General features: G+C 40.5%; 1 protein-coding gene across 4 annotated transcripts in view; it reads right to left on the minus strand.

Annotated features, from left to right (window-relative positions):
• Positions 1-1,597: 1,597 nt before the first annotated feature.
• Positions 1,598-20,644, minus strand: part of ANKRD46 (ankyrin repeat domain 46) — a 47,030-nt gene continuing 27,983 nt past the window's right edge. For 3 of the 4 annotated variants that reach the window (XM_073632046.1, XM_073632047.1, XM_073632043.1), the window contains one exon: positions 1,598-8,796. In XM_073632046.1, coding sequence (XP_073488147.1) covers positions 8,580-8,796 — 217 coding nt within the window. In that variant the 3' untranslated portion in view covers positions 1,598-8,579. The remainder of the gene's footprint in view (positions 8,797-20,644) is intronic. The other variant, XR_012244554.1, reaches the window with a different exon arrangement.

Consider the following 20,644-nt stretch of genomic DNA (forward strand, 5'->3'; position numbering starts at 1 on the left):
ACCATGGGATATGTAGTCCTTAGAATTTGGAAAGTAAACAGCAGAGGAGAAGCTGCAAAGCATGCAGGGAATACAGGAATTTGTGGAAAGAGATGGCCAGCAGACAGGCAAAACTTACACAATGAAAGGAGATTGTTTTTTATATTGGATTACCAAAAATAACCATATCTCCCAACTTTTTGAGATGGGAATAAGGGACACTTATTAGCAAAAGTGTGAAGGCATAGGACACACCCCCTTAAAGGAGCATTGTACAAAAAAAAATAAATGATTGGTTAAACCCACAGGTGCTTTTTTTTTTTACCACTTCTATTTCTTTATATTGGCTTTTAGAATTTACAAATGCAACAATTTAGAAATCAGATGAAAGGTTTAGCATAGTAAATTTTTTTTGATAGATTAGTAGTGCATTTTATATACAACTATATAGTTCAGACCAAAATGAGGGACAAATGAGAAAAGAGGGACAGATGGACTTTGTTCTGAATGAGGGACAGTCCCTCGAAATCAGGGACAGTTGGGAGCTATGAATTGCTTGTATTGTTATTATAATGCTGATGTTATAATATGAAAGTGTATGCTATGACCTTGAGGAAGACCAAAATACAAGTGTGTGTTTTTTCTTTTTTGCTTATCATGGAATTAGCTCTTGGTTGATTAATACTTTAATCTGCAGCACGATGAAAAGGATACATTGTGAATGAAATACTGTAAATGCTCATAAGAGATTTACCCCCCACTAGTGATCAATTAGAAATGCTGTATGTAGCTGAACGCCTGGCTTCCTTACATCAAATGGAAAATGTCTTCTTTAGAACATCCTAATAGAAGTCAATTTTTGACAATGGATAACCCAGTAGTTAAATGTTAATATCATCTGCATCCCCGGAGTCTAGAAGGGTTTAATTATTATCAGTGTAAATATACATTTTTTCATTGATAGCCCTGAAATGCTATTTGGAACAAACTATTAAACGAAATCTAATGTTTACTAAAGTTAGATATTACACTAAGTAAACACAGTGAGCCTTAGTAATAAATCAATTGCTGGTTTCCAGCAAATTCAGCACAGTGTGTACTGTGAGCCACCAAGACTGTCATCCCACGTACTGATTATCACATCCTTATAACACTGCCAAGCATGTCATTATTTTTGTAATTATCTACTTCATAAGTGCCTGGCTTTACAGACAAACTGTACTAAGGGAAATATAGTAGGCTGTCAATGCTTTATAAAAATGATAGTTGCCTGGCTCTCTTGGAAACCCAATATCTATAGCACTTAAACAGTGTGTGTTTAGTATCACTTTAATTTACATTGCCCCTTCTATTTCTGTATGTACATGACACTAATTATTTTATTTAAAAAAAAAAAAAACATCCGAGTACCTTTTTCCTAATCGATAAATCGATAAACAGCTGTCACATGACCCAGATCTCTCCCAGCCTGTCTGCAGGGAAACAATCAGGGGGAGCTTCTAGTCCTCTGCTGCTGGTCACGTGTTCAAAAAAAAAAAAAAAAAAAAAAAGAGCTTTTGGAATACAGAGTAAAAATAAATAAATTAATATCAATAAACCATTTTAAATCAGACAAATATATATTTGAAATCAAATCTTTATTAATAAATAAAATGGCGTGGGTGGATTTCTGACAGTCACAGGCTGTGTCATGCCCTTGCAGCCTGTGTCTTAGAATAAGAGGGAGGTGAAGCTTCTATCAATCTACATGTAATATCCCACCCCCATTCTGTTTAGCTGGTTAGTGAGCATGGAGGAAGGAGGGAGTGAGTGGGCTGTCATTTACCACTGTGTATACGCCTACACGCTTGACTTTATAGTCACATGGGATGTAATAGGGAGGGAATGCTCAGCATAGAAACTCACTGAGAACTGAGCATGTGCAGAGTTGCCACCACAGCTGCATAATCCCCAGCTGAATTAGGGACATGATAGAAGGTGGAGATAGGGAGCAGCAAATGCCATAGTGACTGAGTATGAACAGCATGTAAGACACCATTTATTGATGTTTTTTTTTTTTTATAAGGGGAGAGATCGAGTTCAGCAGTGCTGTGGGCTGGATCTGAAGCGTGGGGGGATAAAAAAAAAAATCTTCATTTTGCAAAGAATTGTGAGAGAAAATTACAACTTCAAAAAAAAAAAAAAAAAAAAAAAACTCACCATGCCTCTTACTAAATACCTTGGAATGTTACTTTCTAAAAAGGGGCCATTTGGGGGGGTAATTTGTACTTTCCTGGCTTGTTAAGCTGGCCATACATTATACAATTTTCTTGCAGAACTTACCAAAAATATAAATAAATTTACCAAAACCATACAACGTGAGGTAAAACCTAAAGACTTTCAATTTGTATGCAATCAGGCAGGTCCTTGCACTACATAATGTAAGGTAAATCTAAAGGAAATGGAATAGGAAAATTGTATAATATAAGGCCGGCTTTAGCGTCTCAAAAATGATAGGCCGTAAGTGCATCAGGTGTGATCAATTTTCAGTAATTGGCACCATAGCTTGTAGACACTATAAACTTTCACAAAGACCAAATAATATACACTGATTTGGGTTATTTTTTACCAAACATATGTAGCAGTATAAATTTTGGCCAACATTTATCAAGAAAAATTACTCATTTGCAAAATTTTATAACAGTAATTGTCATTCAATATGTGAGCACTGAAAGCTGAAAGGGGTTAGGAAAGGGGTTTAAGTGCCCAGTGGTCAAGTGGTTAAAACTGCCCAGTTTGGGAAAATTTAAATGTAATAAAGTCATGTGCGGAGGTTCACTGACGTGAGATCACAACTGAAGGATTCAACACCTTTATATATTCTTAAGTTTTTTACAGAGATACATAACATAACTGAAAATTGAAATTTGCAGCTACAAAACAAAAAGAAAATGCAAACACCTAGTAAGCAAAAGTATTTTTCATACATAAGGTTTATAGTTACAATATCAGAAAAAAATCAGGAATATATAATAACAACTAAAAACAACACATAAATAAATACTGCTGACATTTTCTATACAAAAACAGTTATCCTATATGGGCTGTAAAACTGTGGAAAAGGCTTTATATACATAATCTTTATTCAGTGAGACCCTTACCAAAGGTCCCATTTTACAGACAACAGGAAAGTGAAACCTGATTGACTATTAAGCTTCATCAAAAAATACATTTGTGTTGTAGAAGCAGCAGATCTGATTAAGGAAGTTGGAATGGGGTCCGGACACACTGCCGACCTGCAATCATGTGTTTTATTGGTATTTTCTTGCGCTCATTCAGTACTGTGGAATGGTGGAAGGATCACAAAATGTTAAAAGTCTACCTGTTCTAAGGAACACTATACAAGGTGTATTATCTTGGACAACCTATCAGAATGAATTTTACAACTTGTATAAGGTTGTGTTTTCAATGCACTGCGACTTTATTATCAGATGACATAAAACAATAAGTATCAGTCAACCCAAAAGGGCATCTCCCAAGCTTTAAAAAAGCACCACCGAAGCATCAAAAACACATGTTGAAGAGGTAGGTGCTTTCATGAGTGTTGAAGTTGAAGTGTAAATGAGCCCTTAATGCTACACTGGCCAAATCTGGGAACGATAGCAGGTAGATGTTTCTGCTGGAGACCCCAAGAGAGGCCAGCAGATAAATCGGGCCACTAAACTTCATCCACACCTAGAATACCACTTTTGGTTAGACTATTCATTTTCAGGGCTGCTATCCTTGGTCACTTGACACGTCAACTCATGATAATTAACAGCTATTGATGGTAAGTAATCCAACTCCAAAGGGTAAAGTCAGATGAGTAACACACAGCAGTCTTTTTTAATAAAAGCAGGTTTGTTAAAGCACCATGTATCTTAAATAATTGGCTTTTTTTTTTTTTTTTAAATAAAATACTTGTTTTTACCTTTCTTTCATTCTTAATTACATCATAAGTGCTGCTGATCTCCTGCAGCCTTTTTCTGCCTACATGCACTCCAGTGACAGCTGGCTATATAACATTTCTCTGGATGGGTTAACTGATGCTGACAACAATGGACCATGCCTGCATAATGTGTGCTAAACCAGCCACATGTAGTCTCCACCAGAAGCCTATTTGATAGCGTGACAACATAAGAGCACTATTGGGAGACAGGGAGAAAGTGTTGTCGCCCTAAACCAGGAAGTGCCTGAAAAAGGACTACCCAGGATCACCAGGCATTATTTTAATAAAAAGCTACAGGATTAAAAAAAAAAAAGTATTGAAAATAACTTTTTAAAACTACATAAACATTTTAAAGCTTATGTGGTATTGTAGTGATTGGGTTTACATAGACTTTAATATGATTCATTTTATATTGCTATTATTGTATTGTATGCAAGGCTTCTCTGCGGAACTGCTTGAACGTGGTAAAAAACCATCCACTGCAATATGTTGCTTTAGTTGCAGTGGATCAGTCACCTTCTATGTCATAAATCGGGGAAGAGCGACTGGCAAAGAATGCTTTAGCAGTATAAAACACTCCATAAGTCACCTAACTAATGACACGCAATGACTAAATAGAACACACCATTCCCAATTAGCTGTTCAAGAAAAAGCACACTGTTAGAATTGAAAGGGGAATTCACTTTTTGCAGGTTATCGATAGGCTGGAGACTGGGAGTGTTCTATCCCAACCCCCAATCATTGGAAATTTTCAAGGTTTCATTATTGATTATCGCTTGATGTGACATGGAGGTAAATACTCCACAAAGACCCTATGTTGAGCTGAGCCAAGCTGTTGAAATGGTGCAGGACCCTGCATGGCCACAGTCCTTCCTGATAATTACAGTAAATGGTACATAGTTTGAATACGCTAAGCTAACAGAGTACAAAAGCAGCCCCTAGAGCTGTTCGTACATACCTTCCAGGAAAATAATTAGCTGCTCAGAAGCCCTGAAGTTAGGGCATAGAATTATGGGCCTCTGATCAAGTGACCACTGTGAGAGCCAATCACAGTGGTCACGTGACCGAGGCGCTCCTCTACTTTCTGGTATTAATGTACACTTCAAGGGCCACCAGGAGATGGTAGGAAGAGGCAAAAAGTCAGCAGCTACAGTACTTGTAGCTATGGATTTATTTTTCACTCAAATTAAAAAGAGAGATACCACGCAAATGGTGAAAAATATGTTAAAATTTGTTTTCTCACAGCCAGGTGAGATTCCTCTTTAAATGAGAAGTATGGGTTTAAAAAAAAACATCCAAACTCACCCCTATGCTGCAGCTGTCCCACGCTGGCTCTAAGCCCAAGAACTGAGCAATTACATGACCGCTGATCACTCAGTTCTCAGTCTACTCTGAGCGGAGAGCAGTGACTGACATACAGAGCCAACAGTCAATCAGGCAACTAGGGGGGTCTCGACAATATTGTCAGGAGCCAACCAGAGCCTGGAGCAGCTATGCTACATCAGAGGATAGCAGGCAACAGCCCCCTATCAGCTGACTCTGAGTCACAGGAGAGCAAAAATAAGTACACTCCTGTGACCCACAAGAGAAGTATGGCCTAAAAATCTTTGGCCATACTTCTCTTTTAAAGTATAACTATAGGCAAACCTTTTTTTTCATTTTGGATAAAGTATGGGAGGGTTATAACCCAGGTCTTTTTTTTTTTGCCAGTTGTGTCCCATTGGGGTGATTCCTGTCTTATAGCCAGGTCCCCCTGGTCACCAGAACTAGTGTCCCCATTGGAAGACTTCCCCATTTTTACTGCTCTGGGGACAACCCGCAGTTTGAGATTTTTGTTTACTTTCAATGATAATGGTAAACCGGACAAATGGAGAGGGTGAATCTCCCTAACGGGGGCACAGACAATAAAACCTGCCAGATGTTCTATACTATGTCCACTTATGCAAACCTAAAAAAAAAAGTTTTTCCTTTAGTTACACTTTAGTAAATATTGACTTCAGTTTCTGAACTTGGAATCTTGGTCTCCACTCCCCAATTTCTCAATGGGTTATCACAGTAGTGGCAAACCTGAAAAGACAGGCAAGGGTGGCAGAACAGACCTCAGATTTCAGGTACCATTTCCGTATCTTAGCAACCCAGAACTCAGGGTTCCTAAGGAGCTCATACAGACATCAGAAGGTACATGTGCAGCTAGATCTAGGTGCTGCTTTCCCCTTTTACTGCTGGTTCACTCAACTGATCACCAGGCAAACTTCTAAATATATATATGAGTGCTGATTTATATGTCAAAGGATTTGTATTTTTATCCAACTAGTCCTGAGATTTTTACAGGCCTATTGGGCAGCACTGTCAGACTGATGACTTGAATTTTCTCTATTGTAGTTAAGTACTAAAGTTTAGGGGTCTCCAAACTTCAGCCCTTTGGCTGCCTTTATCTGGCCCTTGGGGCACTATTCCTCCCACTGACATCAATAATGGGGCATTATTCCTCTCCCTGACACCAACAATGGGGCACCATACTTCCCGTTGGCTCTGATGGGGAACAATTTCTCCCACTGACACCAATGACGGGGCACTATTCCTCCCCCAAATACTAAAGATGGGGCATTGTTTACCCCCACTATTGCCAGGACATTTCTACACTTACTGGCCACACTCTGGCCCCCCTAAAGTCTGAAGAACCGTAAGCTGGCCCTTTGTTTAGAAAGTTTGGAGATCCCTGTGTTAGATCAACAAGCTTCACTCAGAGAGAACATGGCTTTGGACATTTTTTCAATACAGTTGTGATTTATCTTACACTTGCTTGATTAGTTTTGCAGTTCAGATCAACAGGGTTTTTTCTCCTCATCGCTCATGGATGTGCCAAAACTGCAAGATCTCCAAGATTCTGTTCCAGTCTGACTCCTGCTACAACAAGGTCCTTCACAATTGTTTTCCATTCTTTGTTCTTAATAATATAAAATAAATTGAAGATCCAATGGCGGGAGTGTTGCCCCCATGCAACTGCTACACCAGGTGTGAAAACCTAAGAACTCCCTGACAGTCTTAAGAAAGCATATTGTGTTATTACTGTAAAATGTATCTAAAAGCAATGTATTATGCTATAAGGTTTGCTGTCCTGTATTATAATTTTTGTACAAATTTGTAAATCATCCCTCTAGTGGAGATATATATATATATATATATATATATATATATATATATATGAAGGTTATTAGCATGCACAATATTTAATCCCAAAAACAAAAAATTTACACACTGCAACTTACCAGTACTCAGCGATGCATTAGCATTGTATTGGTGTTCTTTTTCCTTTATTTTCACCTGCTAATCGTGCCAGGACCATACTTCTTGCATAGGATGACAATGCAGATTACTTGAACTGTATCTATGAAGGAGCAGTGTGGTCACACTAGACTGCTCTCCTGATATGGACTATAAGCAGCTCATCTCCATTATACAGAGGAAGGGGAACTGTAGTTCACAGAAGAAGATAGCCAAGAAAGCTCATACTATTATTTGAGATTTCATTTCAGTTCACAGGAAGTTACAAGGACTCAAGAGATCAATTGGTATTTTTCTGTACTTGCAGAAAAAAATAAAGCAAATGCAGCCACCACATTTAGGGATCGGCAAGTTGCAATATATAAAATCTTTATCCTAAGGCCTAGACATACTTTAATGACTGCAGAAAAAAAAAACTGTTATTCTTATAGGTGTGCTGAGCCAAGAAGCAAAGTTATTAAGAAGGAAGCAGAGACCGCATACATAAACAAATATGGCTGCTTCCATGTCAATATATTTAGAGACCGAGAGAAACAAGTTGTTTTTTTCTTTTTACTTTGGCCTCATTCACAAAGGCAGCAAGGGTGGTGGCAAAAACAGTTTTATTGCTCCCTCAAGAAAAACATGAGTCTGGTCAGGGCTGTACACATGCCGTGGCAAAAATGAAACCCTCTGTCATGTTTGGTGAGCAGTACCACCACCAAATACCAGTAAATGGTGCTACATTTTCAACGTTAAAGAGGCAGTGTGGAGGGGACATATCACCTCCCAGGCGTCTGTCAAATGCCCTCTGCTGCCACCCATGTGAAGAAGACCATAGTGCTAAGTTTACCTTTATATCTTCTGCTACTACTTTGAAGTGTATTATCAGCTGGGGTAGACTGACCCTATAATGCTTTCTCAGGTTTGTACTGAAGACATGTTAACAAAGATATCACAAGATTATTGATTAAAAGAAATAATAACTAAACAAAACCATTATAGAAACACAAAACAATATATAACCGAATATCAGTTTTAACACTTCTGGAGAAAGAATGAAATGTTTGTGAAAACACAAATGACCATTTACACTGGAAACCTTCAGGGCACTTGAAGAGTCAACCAACAATTTGGTTTTCCCGATGTTGCCAAGCCACCATGATATGGAACAACTCTGTTGCTCTAGATTCTTTGTTCAAAATCCAAAAGGAAGTCTATCCCTTCAATAACCTTTAGCAAGAAGCTTCCTGGAGTCCCCCTAAACAGTAACGAAGAAAGGGTGATTAAGACAAGTCCAATCTAGGAGAGCAGTGGCCAAAATCCAGCCAGTGCGAGAAAAGGATGACAGGTGGGAAGCATCACTGCTCTAATGGACGAGTTCAGGCTGATTCTCCACGAATGGCAGTACTCCGCTGACATAGTAAGCTATGCCGAGAGAAAGCAAAGCAATAACAATGAGGAGAAGGAGCACCCTCCAGAATCCCAGATCCTCCACAAATTCCTGCCAAGTGGTGCGAAAGCTGGACAGGACTCCTTCCCCCTGCTGCAAGTTTGGATTTAGGAGGGAATGGCTTTCCATAGCACTGTAAAAGAAGCAGACAAGTCAGAAAACACACAGCAAATATCCAATATATGTACACAACACATCACATGCAGGAAAAGCCTTGCCAGCCAAAGCAGGGAAAGTGGAGGTGCAGAGCAAGGGAACTAGAACTTTTTCATCCTTTGCCATATGACCACCAATCATATTCAAACCTCTGCTGGAAAATGACACTGGGTGAAAAAGTCTGAATCTCATTGGCTACTTTGGCATGTTACAGATAGAGAAAGAGAGAGAGAAACATGCCGATGAATTAAATCATGTGTGTTTTGTGACCCACAAAGACAAAAGCTAGCTATGCAATGTACAGATTTCGACCAATTTCCAAGTAAAATTTGCTCAGTGGGTTGACCTGTTGGATGCCTCCCACCTGACATTCCCCATCTGAAAAATAGAAGGAGCCTGGCGAAAAAATTGTTGTCAGAAAAGTGGCCACATCCAATCAGATGCAACAACTGTTCGGGTGTTTTGAGAGCCGGCCATCAAAAAACAATAGCCACTGCATCTACGATGTACAGTGTGAATGAAGGAATCTGTTAATTTCTTTGCAGGCTGAACAATAAAAGCTATATCAGTGTATGGCTAGCTTAAAGTGACACTAAAAGATTTTTTTTTTTTTTTAAATAAACAAACATTTTATACTTACCTGTTATGTGCAATGGTTTTGGGGAGGGGGGGGGGGATTCAGCTTTAACTTTATTGATCTGTTCAGAAAAGTGGAGCTAGACAGAAGGCCCCATTTACACGAGTGTACCTTTGCATACACCCTCTGTGAAGGGCCATCTATGCCTGCAAGGGATGCACATATAGTCCCATTCATGTCTTTTAGGAGGCAGCAGCTGCAGACACAGCTGCTTTTTCCCAAACATGAATGGCATTGCCTGTACACATGCAACACCTGTGTATCCCATGCAGGCATAGAAAAGCCCTTCTCACAGGTGTGCGCAAAGGTATGCCAGTATGGGCCCAAGACAAAGAAATCTGCGTACATCTCACTTCTGCACAAATACAGGTTAAAAAGCATATTATATGTAACTGGTCAGCAACAAGTCAGACAGCTCTAAAGAACCGTTTGATAGTGAAACCTTGAAGCTGGCCTGATTAAAATATGTACAAAAGATTTATTAGTTAAAAAGAAATGTACATTACAAGGACACACAGTGCCTTGCAAAAGTATTCACCCACCTTGGCTTTTTACCTATTTAGTTACATTACTGCCTTTAGTTCAACATTTTTAAAATCTGAATTATATGTGATGGATCAAAACACAATAGTCTAAGTTGGTGAAGTAAAATTCGAAAAATATATACATAGAACTATTTTTCAGAAATAAAAAAACTGATAATTGACATGTGCGTATGTATTCACCCCCTTTGTTATGAAGCCCATCAAAAGCTCTGGTGCAACCAATTACCTTCAGAAGTCACATAATTAGTGAAATGATGCCCCTCTGTGTGCAATCTAAGTGTCACATGATCTGTCATTACATATACACACCTTTTTGAAAGGCCCCAGAGGCTGCAACACCTAAGCAAGAGGCACCACTAACCAAACACTGCCATGAAGACCAAGAAACTCTCCAAACAAGTAAGGGACAATGTTGTTGAGAAGTACAAGTCAGGGTTAGGTTATAAAAAAAAAAATATCAAAATCTTTGATGATCCCTAGGAGCACCATCAAATCTATCATAACCAAATGGAAAGAACATGGCACAACAGCAAACCTGCCAAGAGACGGCCGCACACCAAAACTCACGGACCGGGCAAGGAGGGCATTATTCAGAGAGGCGGCACGGAGACCTATGGTAACCCTGGGGGAGCTTCAGAGTTCCACAGCAGAGACTGGAGTATCTGTACATAGGACAACAATAAGTCGTACGCTCCATAGAGTTGGGCTTTAGGGCAGAGTGGCCAGAAGAAAGCCATTACTTTCAGCCAAAACAAAAAAAAAACAAAATGGCACGTTTTGAGTTTGCGACAGGCATGTGGGAGACTCCCAAAATGTATGGAGGAAGGTGTCTGAGACTAAAATTTAACTTTTCGGCCATCAAAGAAAACGTTATGTCTGGAGCAAACCCAACACATCACATCACCCAAAGAACACCATCCATTTTTTAGCAGTCGGGACTGGGAAACTGGTCAGCGTTGAGGGAAAGATGGATGATGCTAAATACAGGGATATTCTTGAACAAAACCTGTACCACTCTGTGTGTGATTTGAGGCAAGGACGGAGGTTCACATTCCAGCAGCGCAATGACCCCAAACACACTGCTAAAGCAACACTTGAGTGGTTCAATCCAATAGAAAATCTGTGGTCAGGCGTAAAGATTGCTGTTCACAAGCGCAAACCATCCAACTTGAAGGAGCTGGAGCAGTTTTGCAAGGAGGAATGGGCAAATATCCCAGTGGTGAGATGTGGCAAGCTCATAGAGACTTATCCAAAGCGACTTGGAGCTGTGATAGCCGCAAAAGGTGGCTCTACAAAGTATTGACATTAGGGGGGTAAATGGTTATGCACATTGACCTTTTCTGTTATTTTGTCCTATTTGACATTTGCTTCACAATAAAAAAAACAAACAAAAAAACATGTTCAAAGTTGTGGGCATGTTCTGTCAAATGATGCAAATCCTCAAACAACTCATGTTAATTCCAGGTTGTGAGGCAACAAAACACTAAAAATGCCAAGGGGGGTGAATAATATAGATATATAAAAGAAAAACAACAACATAGACAATAAAAGTATGATCCAATTGGCTCCAACGGGGGAAAACAAATTCCTGCCTGATCCCCCAACAGGCAATCAGATATTCCCTGGATCAACTTCATCTACTGTATAAATATTAGTATCCTGTTATATATTTTGTGAATTTAAAAAAAATCCAGGCCTTTTTTTTGTTTTAAACAATCTACTAAGCTGGCTAAAACCAGCTCTTGAGGGAGTCTATTCTACATTGATAGACAATATACAGTACTAGCACTGGTGTGCATCCCTGGCTTGTGTGTACGCCATTCCCTACCAGAACATGACTAACTGGAGACATCTACTGGTTAGATCGGGACATGACCATGACACCACTAAATAAAGAAGAGAGCATCAAGAATACTAAACTAGAGCTTATAAATAGCTACAATTTAGACAAAACAAGTGATAGTGTTTAAATCAGATAGGAGAGCAATGTTTATAAACTACGCATCATTTTTGTGACAAATACTAATGATTTTCTGACCATTTTTGTTTTAAAAAATAATGCATGGAGTTTGCATGTTCTCCCTGTGCTTGTATGGATTTCCTTTGGGTACTCCAGTTTCCTCCCACAGGCCAAAAGACATGCTGAATGGATAATTGTCTTCTTCCCACATTGGCCCTAGTATGTGTATGTATGCATTTGAAGTAGGAACCTTAGATTGTAAACTCATTGTCGGCAGAGATTGATGTGAATGTACAATATGTAAAGTGCTGTGTAAATTGTTAGCGCTATACAAATACAGATTATAAATAACTAAAATAGCACCATGATCCATATCTGGGGCACTTGCTTGCGTTGCGTCGCTATTGTAAGCGGCGCTTTACCGTCGGTATGCGGCCACTAGCGGGGCGGTTTTACCCCCTGCTAGCGGCCGAGAAATGGTTAAAAACCACCGCAAAGCGCCTCTGCAGAGGCACTTTGCCGGCGGTATAGCCGCGCCGTCCCATTGATTTCAATGGGCAGGAGCGGTGGAGGAGCGGCATACACTCCGCTCCGAAGATGCTGCTGGCAGGACTTTTTTTACCGTCCTGCCAGCGCATCGCTCCAGTGTGAAAGCCCTCGGGACTTTCACACTGGAATAAAAGTAGCGGCACTTTCGGGTCGGTTTGCAGGCGCTATTATTAGCGCAATAGCGCCTGCAAACCGCCCCAGTGTGCAAGGGCTCTTAGGGATCTGTTTTTTGCCTCACCTATAACTGGCCTTTGCAGCAAGGCGCATATGGAAGGACAATGCATGCAAAACAAAATCAAAGAAATTTCCAGCTCAACTTACCAACCAGCCTGCAACCAACAGAATTATCCTAACAGTATGCATTAACAACACGAGTTTTGTTTGCACACATGCGTAAGCTACAGAGCCCCGTCAAGGCAGCTCTTTTGAGAGCCTCCACAGTGGATTACATGTGCTTCCACTGTGGAGGCTCTCAAAAGAGCTGCCTTGACGGGGCTCTGTAGCTTAAGCATGTATTTGCAAACGTATGCAAACTGTACCCGTTTTTAACTCATACTGTTAGGATAATTCGGTTGGTTGCAGGCTGGTCGGTAAGTTGAGCTGGGAATTTCTTTTTTTTTTGGTTGTGGATCTGTTTTTTCCCCTACTTTTATGATCTGTTTTTCGGTCACCTGTATGTTCTTGATCGAACTATGGAACGATGGTTGTTTTCCTATTTCATACAAATATGGGTTTGTTGTTTCTGATGCTTGTCATCAGGGGCGTAACTACCACCATAGCGACCCAGGCGGGCACTATGGGGCCCACAGCAGAGTGGGGCCCAGTGAGGATAAGAGCACCGCCGGCACAGTCTCCCAGCCAGGGGAAGAGAGAGGAAAGGAAGAGGGTAGCTGTCCGTATCAGCAGAGAGCTGAATTGCCGATGTAAGAGCTTTCATTAGAACTTCCAGTGTTCCCGGGGCTCACATCACATAGAGCCACCTTTTTGCCGGGTGCCTTTGATAGACAGAACACCGATCCAATGCGGGACATGTGACGTCATCAAAGGCGTCGGGCCAAGAGGTGGGGCTATGTGACGATGAGCCCCGGGAAGACAGGAAATTTAAATGAAAGCTATTACAGCGGGCAATCCCGCTCTCTGCTGATCCGGGTGGATTGCCCCTTCCTCTGCATAAGTGGGGCTGTATGGGGCACAGGTCACGCTGTATGGGGCACAGGTCACGCTATATTGGGCACAGGTCACGCTGCATTGACACTAGGGCAGCTGTGGGGGGGGGGGCTGTTTGCAGGGGGGACCAATACAACATTTTGCTATGGGGCCCTGCTATTTCTAGTTACGCCCCTGCTTGTCATTATATTCTTTACCTATAGTTACATATATTCATTTTTTAAATGAGTTTCTCTCGATTACATGACTGCCATCTCTTGGTCTTGTACTGTGAAGGTAAGGGCTGGGGGAGCTGATGTATTACTGCAGCCCCTGAATGGCTGATAGCAAGGCTCCTTGGCCGAGCAGCAATTTCCTTTCAGGCAGAAGGTGTGCGCTGGTTGGCCAGAATTACAGAATGTTGCAACACGCGTGTTGCTACAGCATTACAAACAGGACAGTGAACACTGTAACCTTACTAAAGACATGATCATTGACTGCATACAAATGAAAAGGATAAAAGTTTTTTAATCTACATAGCTGTAAAGAAAAAAAAAAAAAGAAAAGATTATACTTCGATTGGTTAAAAGGAACAAACCCAGAAATATTTAATTTTTAATTTTTGGATTTACATACACTTTAATAAAATCAGTTTACCTTCAGTGTCTGTCAGTAGACGACAGTTTTGTGGAAACACATCGGATCGGAGAGTCCTTGTAGCGCCACTCAACTGGTTGGACGAATGACATTGTCACCAGACAATTTTTTCAAGCTTTACAAGCATTTTAATAAATGTATGCGGTTTTACACTGAGGCTTTTTCTTTCCTTATATAGGATTTCCTGAATCTTGGAGTTCTATCTTTATTTAAACAGATGCAAAAGTTTACATATCATTCCCCCTGAGAAGTTTAAACTGGCTAATTGCTGCGATGTGGATGAGCTGAACGCCTATGGAAGTGAGTCAGTTCCTTTTCTTTGAGTTCAATCTTTGGAGGTGTTTGGTTGTGAAAAAACCTAGGAGAGTGATATCCACACAGGCGGTCATATTCCACAGCGAGTCTGATCTCTATAATAGGGATCCACCATATCTGGTAAGAGGCCAACTTTACTTTATCAAACATCACGTTTTAAGTCATTGGAGATTACTTACAAGTGGAATCCAGTAGACATCTTGCAAAATTTCAGCGCTTTTCAGCATAGGAGATTAATGCAGAAATCTGTCTGAAAAGATTCCACATGCTGCATCTTTCCTCATGAATATGAACTTTGTGCTATATAATTGTTTGTCACATAAGGCATAATTTTTTCATACATAGATTGTTTATTCATATGTACTGTTTTGAGCACCTTGGAGTGTCACTTATGCACTAATCTATTTAGTATCAGTCTCAATCTATTAAGGCAATTTACCTCACAAACTATTGTGTACACATCAGTCACTTTGTTCATTCAAATACATTGTGTTACCTACTTTAACACAGGGAATAGTGCACCATTTATATTATTAGTATTTATTTGTTACCTTCAGTGTCTGCCTTTCACTTAAAAAATTAGGAACCCAGCTGATTTGTGTGATATATGATCTCTTGCTGGGGGCCAATCAATAATACACAGAAATGGTCTCTAACCCCAACTAGAACAAGGAACTTATCAAAGGAGAGGATTAAAAAAAAAAATAATAATGAAGTGGATGAACATTTAGGGTGCCAAAGCAACACATAAAACATAATATAGGAATAACCACTTGACGACCGCTCACTGTATATGTACGTCATTTTTTTAAAGATGGATATCTCGGTAACGGCAGCAGCTGCTGCCACAACCGAGGTATCCATCTTTAGGGCCGGCGATTCTGTACACAATAACGGTGGTCTCTGCGGCGGGTTCGCCGCGAGATCACCGTTATCGGCGGCGGGAGAGGTGCCACCCCCCCTCCCGCCGCTCTCCCGCACCCTCCGCCGCTTACCGGAGTCGTCGGTAGCGGCGGAGGAGATCGGGACCTGTCACTGCTGAGGTACTGAGACGAGTGAGGCCAAGATGGCCCCCACCCGTCTCTATACCATGTGACGGCCGGAGCAACATCATTACGACAGCTCCGCCCACTTCTCTTAAAGGCACAATTTTTTTTGTGTCATTTTTTTAAACGACTTTTTTTTTTTTTTGCATTTTAGTATAAATCTGAGATCTGAGGACTTTTTGACCCCAGATCTCATATTTAAGAGGACCTGTCATGTTTTTTTCTATTACAAGGGATGTTTACATTCCTTGTAATAGGAATAAAAGTGATCCAAATTTTTTTTTTTTTAAAACAGTGAAAAAATAAATAAAATAAAGTAAAATAAATAATAAAAAAAAAAAAAAAAAAATTTTTAAAGCGCTCTGTCCCGACGAGCTCGCGCGCAGAAGCGAACGCATACGTGAGTAGCGCCCGCATATGAAAACGGTGGTCAAACCACACATGTGAGGTGTCGCCGCGACCGGTAGAGCGAGAGCAATAATTCTAGCCCTAGACCTCCTCTGTAATGCAAAACATGCAACCTGTAGAATTTTTTAAACGTCGCCTATGGAGATTTTTAAGGGTAAAAGTTTGACGCTATTCCACGAGCGGGCGCAATTTTGAAGCGTGACATGTTGGGTATCAATTTACTTGGCGTAACATTATATTTCACAATATAAAAAAAAAATTGGGCTAACTTTACTGTTGTCTTATTTTTTTATTCAAAAAAGTGAATTTTTTCCAAAAAAAGTGCGCTTATAAGACCGCTGCGCAAATACGGTGCAAAAAAAAGTATTGCAATGACCGCCATTTTATTCTCTAGGGTGTTAGAAAAAAAAACATATATAATGTTTGGGGGTTCTAAGTAATTTTCTAGCAAAAAAAAACGTTTTAAACTTGTAAACACCTAAAATCCAAAACGAGGCTGGTCCTAGGGGATTTACCCCACAAAATATTTTTTTTTGTACGATGCGAAATTAGGATGCGGTGCCTTATTAAATGTCCTACAATATCCTATTCTAATACAAACTAATTATCAAATGAGTAAATAGTTTTGCTATAGGATACCCAAGCTTAATTTTTTTGACAGGTTGGGGGTACCTGTTGAAGTAGTCAGAAACCCATTTTAAGTTTTGGAACATAACAGAGTATGTTCACCAATTCCTTCTAGATTGAAATAGTTAAAGTATAAGAAAAGCCTAACTAACTATTGTTAAAATGTACCCTCCACCTTCCTCCAATCTATCCTGCATACCCTGATAAAAAAGATCTGTGTACTTACCTATTTTTTTTTATCTGGTCATGTGTCATGATGCAGCAGCTCTGGCTCCCCTGTGTCAGTGAGAAGCTGCTGCAGGGGAAAGGAAGGGAGTGCCAACAACAGCTGGGCCATGGCTGCCTATGGATGGTCATGGCTTTGGGGTATTCACAACTCTGTTTGAACACTCCCTTACACAGGGTAGCCAGAGTTGCAGGATCATGTGACCAGACAGAATAGAAAAAGTTAAGTATACAGATTTTTTTTTATACCAGTGAGGCAGGATAGTTAGGAGGAGGAGGAGGGAGGGAACATTTTTAGGAATAATTAGTTAAAGCGTTTGTTACCCCAACACTTCATATTCCCGATATGTGCCTGCTGTACTATGTACTTATATGAGAAAGTATAATGTTCTCTTTATATTGCTTCCTTTGTGTGAAATCACTGGGGTTCCTGCTAGTCCCTCTGCTTTCCTATTAAAAACTGGCCACACTAAGCAGGAGAGCACACCATGGTCAGTTCTGTAGCTATACTGGGAACTCTGTGTACTCTTCTCCAATGATCAGACTGGTCCGGACACGCCCCCGTTGCACAGCCATTCACTGGAAAGCTCAGTGTGCTGCTGCTTCTCCTCCCCCAGCTTTTATGCAGTTGAGAACAGAGGGCATGTGATCACTTATTAAAAAAAAAAAAAAAAATGACAAAAAGTATTTCTAATGTTTTTTTATATTTATACAAAAATGTTTTACCTTTCATTTCTATTTTAAACTGAATAGAACGTTTTACAAGGTGATCGTTCACTTTAAGCTTTACTATTGTGTGTTGTGTTCCTAAAGTGTTAGTAAAGCATAAAATGTTCAGATGCCAAGGGGTACTTGAGAATACCAACCCCACACAGGGAGGTTCTTTGGATAAAACGGAATTGCTAAGAACTGCATCTTATGGCGTGGATAAAGACTAAAATAAGAGGTAGAGAAAGGATGACCAGTGGCCTTCTAATGGCAGTGTGTGCTGGGATTTTTGGTGCTTCAGCATGGTTGACAGAACAATGGCTAACCCATAATGCCATACAAGTCACTAAACATTCTTACTAAACATCTGCTGCAAGAAAACTGGTCACATGATAAACCTCTCAGCTGCTTCTTCTCTACAGATTTGCACTGCTATGCTGGACCACCACTTGCAAAACATAGCATGTGAATGGATAACCCAAAGAACACACAATTACAAAACATGTACAATCCTTTCAGAGCAACGCATTCATAAAATGACTTACTGTATAAAAAAAAAAAATAAAAAAAGACACAAGGTATCTGTAACAAAGTAAAAAAAGACGTGGGAACACTCAGATGGAAGTAGCCATTGTCCACACTCCATGCGCTAGGTGTGGGGCAATAAAACTGATCTTAGTCATGTAATCCCAGCTTCCATCTGAACCTAAGCACACAGGTGTTTTAGTTTATATTGTAGTGCCTTTTACAGCCAACGTTAACCTTTGACAACATGTTCCACTCCTATTTAGGGTGTAACATATTACTAAAGGGCACCTGCCCGCACCCCCAAGACAGTGGGTGGTGGGACCTTCTCCCCACACCAGCTATGACAATTTAAAAATAATGCAGTTGTGCGGGGCTCCGCCCACACAGCCGCATCATTCATTCATAGCTATCTGTGAATGAATGAACTACAAGTCTCGTCTGCCACCGCAGCAGATGGCTTGTAGTTCTCTATGAACTGCAAGGGCACTGGTGAACACCCTCATAATTCATTGATTCTTCCTGCTCTTCAGTAGATGTCTGTCCATACATGAGGTACGGACAAAAAGTTGTACTCAGATTCTGCAGGAGCATGCCATTGCACCTGCGATCTGCTAATCATGGGTGCAATGTGCTGCATAATCCTAAGAAAAATAAACTTATGCACTTTTTTTTTTACCAGCAAATATTTAAAAAAAAAAAAAAAAAAGTGCTATATATATATATATATATATATATATATATATATATATATATATAATTTTAAGTGATCTTATTTTCTTAACCACTTAAGGACTAGCCTCGTTTTGAGATTTTGGTGTTTACAAGTTTAAAACAGTTTTTTTTTGCTAGAAAATTACTTAGAATCCCCAAACATTATATATTGTTTTTTTTCTAACACCCTAGAGAATAAAATGGCGGTCATTGCAAAACTCTTTTTCACACCTTATTTGCGCAGCGGTCTGACAAGCGCACTTTTTTTTGGAAAAAAAAATCACTTTTTTGAATAAAAAAATAAGACAACAGTAAAAGTTAGCCCACTTTTTTTTATATTATGAAAGATAATGTTACGCCAAGTAAATTGATGTCACGTTTCAAAATTGCGCCCGCTTGTGGAATGGCGTCAAACTTTTACCCTTAAAAATCTCCATAGGCGACGTTTAAAAAATTCTACAGGTTGCATGTTTTGAGTTACAGAGGAGGTCTAGGGCTAGAAGTATTGCTCTCGATCTAACGATCGCGGTGATGCCTCACATGTGTGGTTTGACCACCGTTTTCATATGCGGGCGCTACTCACGTATGCGTTCGCTTCTGTGCGCAAGCTCATCGGGACAGGGCGCTTTAAAAAAAAAAATTTCTTATTTAATTTTACTTGATTTTATTTATTTTTTTAAAATTTTGGTCACTTTTATTCCTATTACAAGGGATGTAATCATCCCTTGTAATAGAAAAAAGCATGACAGGCCCTCTTAAATATGAGAACTGGGGTCGGAAGTGACGTTTTGACGTCGCTTCCGTCCTGCTATGGTATGGAGATGGGTGGGGGCCATCTTAGCCTCACTCATCTCCATACCCAGCCACGGATAGGACCCGATCACCTCCTCCACTGCCGACGGCTCCGGTAAGCGGCAGAGGCCGCGGGAGAAGGGGGGCCCCTCTCCCGCCGCCAACGGGGATCTTGCGGCGAATCCGCCGTAGAGACCACCATCATCGTAAACACGAGCAGCTGCTGCCGTTACCGTTATCCATCTTCAAAGTGCCGACGTATATATGTACAGAAGTCGGTCGGCAAGTGGTTAAACTATATACCAAAATCTTGACACCTCTCTGACAATATAACTGAAGCTTTATGTTTGACAAGGTTCTTGCATAATAAATTAATCATAATATGAACTCATTAAACTGAATGTTTTCCATCAATTTTCCAACGGCTAAGAGTGCATGTATGTCAGGGGTGCTCAACCTTTTGAGGAGCGAGGGCCACTTTATCGACTTGGAAGCTGGTCGCGGGCCACAATGAGCGTAAAGGGGGATGGCAGGTCTGTGTCCACTCTGCATATGTAGAGCAGACACGGATGCAACTTGCTCTTACCCTAAGGGCCCTCCGATCCGCCCAGACAGAAGGGGACAGATCCCCTTCTGTTTTTTTTTTAAGGAGATCGGATTGCAGATAGGCGGGTGTAAAAAGGACATGAGTCCGTTTACATCTGCCGCTCTATGAAGGTGAATGGAGAGTCCGTTTGAGTCCACCTGAAAAACAGACAGGTGGACCCGATCGGACCGATCATGTGGAAGGGGCCTAAGGCTGGTACTGCTGGTGAGTACTGGTACTGATGACTGGTACTGCTGGCGGCTACTGGTACTGCTGGCTGGTACCGATGACTGGTACGGATGGTGGGTACTGGTACTGCTGGCTGGTACTGATGACTGGTACGGATGGGGGGTACTGGTACTGCTGGCGGGTACTGGTACTGATG

Source organism: Aquarana catesbeiana, linkage group LG05, assembly GCF_042186555.1.
Source record: "Aquarana catesbeiana isolate 2022-GZ linkage group LG05, ASM4218655v1, whole genome shotgun sequence".
In the NCBI taxonomy this organism is placed as follows: domain Eukaryota; kingdom Metazoa; phylum Chordata; class Amphibia; order Anura; family Ranidae; genus Aquarana; species Aquarana catesbeiana.